This window comes from Phaseolus vulgaris, chromosome 7, assembly GCF_051622355.1.
Source record: "Phaseolus vulgaris cultivar YP4 chromosome 7, ASM5162235v1, whole genome shotgun sequence".
Classification (NCBI taxonomy): domain Eukaryota; kingdom Viridiplantae; phylum Streptophyta; class Magnoliopsida; order Fabales; family Fabaceae; genus Phaseolus; species Phaseolus vulgaris.
The window spans coordinates 9,856,600-9,865,493 of NC_143504.1; the positions used below are offsets into that span (position 1 = coordinate 9,856,600).

Here is an 8,894-nt window from a genome sequence, read left to right on the forward strand (position 1 = left end):
AATATTATTAAAAAAAAGAAAAAAAAATATGGAGGACTAGACCAAAACTCACATGTTAACAAAAATGATACATAGTGTTCTCGAACAAGAGTGGTCCAAAGAACTATTGAGATCAGTCTTCTTCTTCCTCTGTCGGTGGGTCGTGTGGCACTCTAACTTTTTTCCTTGCTAGCTCCTTCTTCTTCACTATTTGTTGCACCTCTCGGTCTTATCGTAGGACAAACTCGGATGGTACCTGCAAATGACACTTCGACGCTCAAGTCAGGAAAGAGATTCGGCGCTCGGTTCTTAGAGCATTATAGATGATGACATACCTGGATCTTGAAATGTGTGTTATTTATATTACATTTGATGGGTTTTTCTTATTGGGTCAGGTTAGGGGGTTGGACCGCGTTTAGGAATGTATTACCTAGTTCTTAACTACGGATTAGCTTGATTAATCCTGCTTGAGCGTAATTGTATTTATGTTATCTGTCGACCCATTGATGTGGGTCACGATCTCGATCAACCTAGTGATGGAGACCGAGACATGACATCGGCCTACGGCCCTTACCGATACACATAGGTAGATTATACCAATAAAATGATTTTTTATAAATATATAAGTGAATGTAAACTTCTAAGGTTGAGTTATGTTTAAAGTTTATTTTTTAAGATGGTAGCAAAGTTATTTAAAGTTTATTCTAATTTTTTTATCTCATAATATTATCTGCTATAAATATATACTCTCACATAAGAGTGAAAGTTCTCGACTTAGAATATAGTATTAGTTTAATCATATTAAACTTAAAATTGTAAAATAAACATTTGAAATTTGTAATTTGTTTTTGAATGGAGGGATATTAAAAATAATGTGGCATATGAAGTTAAAAAAAGGATTTAAAAATTTGTATTGACAGCATGATTGGTGGCATGTTTGAAATGGCATGACTTGTTAGAGTAAAGTTGGAACTGATTGAGATTTGGCAAAGATCCCATCTTAACCTGGTCCACCAAACACGACCATATGTGGTTCACTTAAGAATGTCACAGGAGAGGTTAGCCATGGCTTAACCTATCTCAACATTTTCAAAACGAAAAAGCCTATAAAAAGTTTGTCCAAGTGGCCAACAAAAATAATTCGAATGATAATTTTCACTTCATTAGGTCGAATTCAACAAAATGTGATCATAACTTTTGAAACAGAAGGTGAAAGGTGGTTTTGGTAGCTATCTAAAAACCATACCAGAAGCAGAATAGAGAGTGTAAATGTTGAAAAAGATGTTATAGGTATTCCTATATATATATATATGATAACTTGTATTTTAGACACATCAATTACCAGAAAGTCGGTGGTGGAAATCTGCTCATGTTTGTTCTTTCCAACTATATTATTATTATTACTGAGATGTTTAGATGAAAGGAAAAAGTTGTTATCACTTGAATAAAAAATAGAAAGGAAATAAAAAGGAAAAGTGGAAGAATGCACTAAGTGAAGATCACGGGTTGAGAGTCTTGTGACTCATATCTCATTGAAGATCATCATCTTGCAAACCATTATATAAGCCACTTTCATGCACAATGCACTCACAAGAATCACACACCCTCACTTTTTTCTCTACCAAATCAAACTAATATCACCACACAACTATGCCACCCCACACTTACATTCTCAAACACTTTCTTCTCTTTCTTTTCTTCTTCATCACTTCCACCGCAACGGCAACCGGACCCGCCGGAAGGAAGCTCCTTTTCGACATGCCAAGCGGCGGTGCACCGTCCTCCGGAACCCCCACGGGGGCCACTGGTTCCGGCCATGGTGCAAACTGGGACTACAGCTGGGGATGGGGCTCCGGACCCGCCACCGGCTATGGGTTTGGATCAGGCTCCGGTCGGTCTCCAACTGGTTTTGCTAGAGGTTCTGGATATGGATATGGATCCGGCTCTGGGTCTGGATCCGGGTACGGATATGGATCGGGCAGTGGTGGTGCTCGTGGTGGCGGTTATGGGTCTGGAAGTGGCTCAGGGAACTCTGGTGGTGGTGGCTACGGCGGAGGAAATGGTGGTGGTGATAATAATCGGATGCCATCAACATCTAGGAGCAAAAACAACCATGGGTAAATTGTATTGACATGGAGCTATATATATATATATATACATATATAGCTAGCTATGTATGCCTTGTCGAGATAGTGTGATATTAAACATGATTATATCTATAATCACGTTATATGAAGAAAAAAAAGTATGGTGTGATAGTTTGTGAGAGTAGAATTTGAAGATGCACAAGTTTTTGATAAATAAATTGTTCAAACTCTATATAATCTTTTATTTTGTTATGTTTTGTTGTTTATAATCTGAGAGAGGAATGAACGTACGTGGAAGTGATCACGATGCATGCTACAGAGTTCAATAACTCATAACATAACTTCAGTTCAGAAGGAGGCTTCAAAAAGACTGTGTTTGCAACTTAATTAGTTCAATTTAATTAACCCAACAACACCAATTCATTTTTTTATTTTATTTTTCTTCTGTGAATTTGTTGTCTTTTTCCATGTCTTTCAGGTTTGGTATTGTTGCTGTCATGATAAACTGAACTTAAGCGAGTATTGCTTCACTCACTTTTATAAACAGTAAAAAATGTAAAAATATTTTATCTATTTATTTATCCACTGTGTGAATCTTGTGTTTCGTAATAATGGGACAAAATGAAAACGAAAAAATAGATTAAATAAATAATGAAAGAAAAATAAAGAGAGTTTTTACAAGGACTACAAAATATCTAATTAAAATAAATTTATGACAGCTTTAAAAAAAAACTTTTATGTTAAACTTCAAGTAACAACAATCATTTGTCATCACATAAAAAAATATTATTAAAAAAAATACAAATATATAGGAGGACTAGACCAAAACTCATATGTTAACAAAAACGATACATAGGTAGAATATATCTATTAGTAAAGAATTCTAAGACTAGATAAAAGTCTATTATAGCAATGAAAAGATTCTCTATGAATAAATTCTAAATTAACCAACTTATCAGCATTATGATGCTTTGTTAATTTCTATCTTCTCATTTAAAAAGTTCACCTACTATCTTTGTTAATTTTTGGATTAAATATAATTTTGGTTTATGTATTTTTTGGGAAATTAGTTTTCGTTTATAATTCAAAGTTTTTTTTATATAAAAACTTTCATGTTAGGTATTATGCAACTTAACATCTCAATTAAGCTGACACTTCAAATAATAACAATCATCTTTCACATAAAAAAATATTATTATTGAAAAAATATAAAAATATAGGAGAATAAACCAAAACTCATATGTTAATAAAAACGATACATATATATCTTTTGGATACTAATTAGTTTTTTTTTATAATTCAAATTTTATATCTCTAATTAATAAAAAAGATTAAAATAGGTCTTTACGGTAAGTAATCAATAGTTCTAAAATTTAAATTAGAAAAAAAAATCAATTTCATCTTTATTATATAAACAAAATATATATTTAACTTTTAATTTTTTACATGCACTTGTATAACAAATTTTTTTAAAAGTAATTTTTACAAGAGGAATTATTTTTTTTACAATTATTTATTTTTTTACAAGAAAAGCTTTTCTCTTTTTTACATTCATCTCACAACTCGAAAAGTGATTATTTTATTAAATATAATATTTTATTACAAAAAAGCAAATATAAGGGCAAATGATTCTTCGAAAAGTACCATATATAGTTTGATTAAAATTTCGTTAAAAAAAGTTATAGATTTAGATAAATCCAGTTATAGTGTTAACTATAAATTTGTGAAAGAATGATGTTCTGGTATTAGTTATAGGTCCCTCACGACAAATTTTGTTGACAAGTTGTCCCTTTCCTTCATTCTAGTGCTTTTCAGAAACCAGTGTGTCTGTGACGATGATACATAGGTTTGGCGTTTATACCACAAAAAGACAATTTCATTTGGCCCAAAAACAAAGCATCATTCATCTTATTATCATGCCAATCACTTTCAACATATATATAACTAAGTCAAGAAACTGCAATTTTTAAATGTTAAATCACCATCAATCATTTTTAGCCATATCTTTCCACTAACACCCCACTCAATTATTGCCAAACAAATCTATGTTATCATCCCCATTTTCAATTCTTATGGTTACCAATATACACTTAAATTAAGTATTTTTATCAATAATAAATAAATAAATAAATATATATTTAGTATTTCAGATGTTTTAACTCGTATATAAAATATTAAAAAATTTAAATATATATTTTTTTAAAAATCATATAAAAAAACTAACATTCCTAATAAAAACTTCACAAAATATACATAAATTTAAGGTAGAACATAGTAGAAACTTAATTTCACATTACACAATATAGATTACACAAAATAGATTTAAGATCTGACATCGCTTAATTTTGTTGGATATGAAGTCATGACCAATTGGGTTAGGTCGACTAGACATCATATTTAGTGAGTGAGCTTAATAATTGTGTCACATTTATAATTTATATTTAAAGAGATTATTGTACTTGTAATTGGTGTGCAACAAAACAAAATGAAAACATAATAGTTGTCCGCATAGATGTAGGTTGTAGTTGACGACTGAATTACGTTAAATTATTTTCGTAATTTTTTTTAATTAAATTTGCTGTTAAAGTTCATGTTTTTAGATTAAATAATATAATCTATTTTTTTCAAATTCTAAAAGTATAAAAGAAAAATAGTGAAGATGCAATAGTGAATTGACCTAATTCAATCCAATCTGATCAAATGTCAATTAGAGAAACCTAACTCAAGTTATAGTATAAGATTTTTTATTTATTGTGGTGGACCATAAATTTACTCAAGTACACCCTATTTTTAGGTAGGTTCAGTGAAGATAATTTCGTTTCCTTTAATGAAATAAAATAGTATTTTCATTAATCTTTATTTGAAAGATGCATTATGGATGATTGTGTATTTGTGGAGAAAATGTACTTGTTTAAGTTAAAAATATATGTGATGGTTTAAAGTAATTTATTTCTAAATAATTTTATTTAGGCGACAAATGATATATGTGATTTTTTTTAATTAAAAGTGGTTTTCTCTCTTCTACTCATGTGATCTTTATTGAGAAGCAACTTGAAGTTGTTTCTAAGAAAACATAAAACTGTTTTTTTTAAAGTAAGTTTAACTAAACATGTTAAAAGTCATAATAAATAATTATTTTATTAAAAATACTTTTTTAAATGTTTTAGCTAATAGACGGAAAAATATTTTTGTCAACATCCTTTAAAATATAAGATTAAGTTAGATTGAGATTTCATGATTTTTTTTAAATTATACTTACACCTTTTTTCCTTATTTTAAGAAAATACATGTATAAAATAAGTAGGGACAGTGTAATATTTATAAAACAAGAACAAAGAGACATTTGTGTGTGAAATTTTAAAAGAATTGAAATATCATAATTTAAAAAAATCTCAAATTATTATTATAATTTTTTTCATACGATAATAAATAATGGTTATAAATGATTATTGTTATTTGAAGTGTCTTGTAAAAGATGCATAATAATCATGATTAAGATAAAAAAATTATTTTAAAAAAATTATTATTATTATAATTTACTTGAAAAAAAAATCATTCGGCTATTGAAAATTTTCATTGTTCTGGATATAAACTTGACCTGTGGCTGAAATAAGAGCTGTAAATATATTTTAGCAGTCAAAATTATAGATCAGTCTCTAATACACAATTAATCACCAATTAGTGCTGAAATTTTATCACTTCTTACTCCAGAACCATTTTATAGACAGATAAATATAACTGTAATTTAGTTGCTATATATTGTTAGTTGTACTTTAAAAAACATTATTAAGTTTAAGACACAATTTTAGTTTAATTGAATTATAAAGTAAACTTTAATCTAAAAAATTATTAAATAAAAATAAATTTTAAAGATAATAATAATTAATTGTTATATTAACTAAATTAGACATTATTTTAAAAACTAAAAAATATTAATATTTAAATTAATTTATATTATTAATAAATAATTTTCAAATTATATCTAATTAATTGCTTAGGTTTTAGTTATTAATTATTTATATTCTAAAATTAATATTTAATTAACTATCACCTTTAACTATTAATTATTTATATTTCAAATATTTAAAATCCTAGTATTTAGATATTAATTTAAAAAACTATTTATTAATAATAAAAATTAATTTAGATATTAATAATTTTTTTAATCTTTAAAATAATATATAATTTAGTTATTAATTAATTATTCTTTTAATTTAAAATAAACTTTTATTTAATAGTTTTTTTAGTGAATGAAATGTTAACTCTTACTTGTTTTAGTTTTAATTTTAAAATAAAAAATTGTTTGGAGTAAGCCATCATTGTGATTGAAAGAGACTTTTGAATGGGTGAGGTGAGTGATGATCCAAAACATTGTAAGACAGAAGTCCACTATAAATATCTGCAGTCACTAGAGTCTCTCTCAAGCATGAAGATTATATTGGAGCAGCCATTTATGTTTCTTTGAAGCTAATGGTTACAAATAGTAGTACGAAAGATACTTGTTCTTCCAAATACTGATATCAAATATGATGGCTTCTTAATTATTAAAATAAATAAAATTTTTAAAAAAATATTAAAATGGATAAAATATATTAAGGTGACATGATTTTATAATAATTAAATTTTAAGTAAAATGTAACACGATTTATCAATTTTAATAATTTTTTAAAATTTTAATTATTTTAATAGTTAAGAGATAAAATTTATCATATTAATAAAAAAATTCATAAGACATTGTCCCAAAATATTTTTGAAAAAGAAAAGAAATAGAAAAAATTAAAAATTAACACAAAGGGGAGTTAAAATATGTAAGAAATAAAAAAATGATATTAAAACTCCCTTTTCATCCCTTGCATGTTTCCAATATAATTATAATTTCTAACACATAAATATTTTGTTTTACATGTAATAACTCATTAAAAATAGCATATAACTAAAATGAGTGTTGTTTTATTATTATATGTATATAACTTATATCAACGTCATTAAATTTTCAATTCATCAATTAAGATATAATGTAACTCCCACCACAAGAAAAAAAAAAGTTTTAACTTATTTAATGAAAGTTAATATAACATCACGAATATCAGATGATTTTTTAATCTTTATTAAGTTGCAAAAGTCTATTCTAAAATCCTAGTAAAATAATGGAGATTTGTGTATCCTTCGTTAAGTTTAAAAAATTTATTCTAAAACCTCAGCATAACAAAGGTTTATTTTAAAGATTTACCAAAATAACACATTTTTTTTAATCTTCTTTAAGTTCCAAAGATTTCTAAAACCTCGGCAAAATAACAAAAATTTTCTTAACAGTCATTGACTAGTTTTAGTGTGTATGTTGGGAATTCCCTGTGAAACTTAATACAGAGCAATGATCACTCTTACATGTGAAAATCAATTGTTAACTTATCTTTTTCAATATTTCAAAGTTCCTATTAAACAATCATCTCTTTTACAATGTGACAATGACTCAGCAAGATACATTGCAACAAATCTAATGTTTCAGGAGGATACGAAACAAATAGAAATAGAATGTTTCAGGAGGATACCAAAACTTTAAGTCCTCAATCATTCAAAAATATTTGTTTCAAGTTGGGTCTCATAAATATTTTGTTTTCCAACCTACGAGATATCAAAGTTAATATCCATTTTCTTTTTCTAATTCTTAGTTATCCCTCTTTGTGCATATGTCTAACTTTTGTTTTGTCTATTATGATTCTAGTATTTATTCGCTCTTTATTTTACACTCTCTCTTTAATTTTGTATATATTATGACACTCTATTTTAATCTCAATAAAAAAACAAAAGAAATATTCATTCTCATATTCTTTATATTTTATTTTTCTCTATTGTTCCTCTCTATAGCCAAACTATTTTCCACCTGAATTTCCAAATAATCAATAATTAATCCAACGATATGCATTCAAAAAGATTAACTTTGCATGATACAAATAAGTTCTTGAATCCATAACATTCTTTGAACATTCATCATTTGGATTTTTGGGTTTTACCATATCACATGGACCAACATTAAAAAATAAACAATGTCCAGCATTTGTTATGTTAAGTTCTTAGAATCCATATAAACATTCAAGAACTAAAATGCCAATGAAGTTCTTAGGAACAATTGTTTCACTTCTTTAAATAAAAAATAAAAAAATATATTTATTGTATGTAATATTAAGTTTCGTAACACATAAAAAAAAATTAGTTTTTAATTTAGTTTATATTATTGATAAATAGTTTTTAAATTGGTATCTAATTAGCTACCAAAGTTTTAACTACTAATTATTTAGATTCTAAATTTGGTAGCAAAAAACTTGGTAACTAATTAGATACCAATTTAGAAACTATTTATCAATAATAGAAACTATTCTAGAAATTAACAATTTTTTTAGTCTCTAAAATGATTTCTAATTTAGTCACTATAGCAACTAATTATTTTTTGTCTTTAAAATTGGTTTTTATTTAATGATTTTCTTGTAGTGTAAGGTTTAGATGTAGTGATTCAAATATAATGTTTACATAAATCATTTAAATATGTAAAAATAATGTTTAAAAAACCATAGAGAATGATAAATAAATGCTTCAAAAACATAGAACCAAATAATTTAGAATGATAAAATTTAGCAACTAATATTTAGGTAATGAAATGAACAAAATCAAGGTTGAAATGTTATTAATTAGGGATGGTAAAACGGGTTAGTCTGACCCATTTTAATCCAACCCGTCATTGGTTCGCCAATAACAGGACCGGTTAGTGGACTAGAAGTAATAACCCACTCTATTATAGGATAAGTTGAAGAGTTGTCCTGCCAGTTTTCAATT

At 26.7% G+C, this 8,894-nt stretch overlaps 1 protein-coding gene across 1 annotated transcript; it reads left to right on the forward strand.

Moving 5' to 3' along the window:
• The first annotated feature begins 1,389 nt into the window (after window positions 1–1,389).
• Window positions 1,390–2,298, forward strand: LOC137828482 (glycine-rich protein). The gene has a single exon (XM_068635090.2). The coding sequence runs from the start codon at window positions 1,630–1,632 to the stop codon at window positions 2,098–2,100; it is 471 nt and encodes a 156-aa protein (XP_068491191.1). The 5' UTR covers window positions 1,390–1,629; the 3' UTR covers window positions 2,101–2,298.
• Window positions 2,299–8,894: the final 6,596 nt, after the last annotated feature.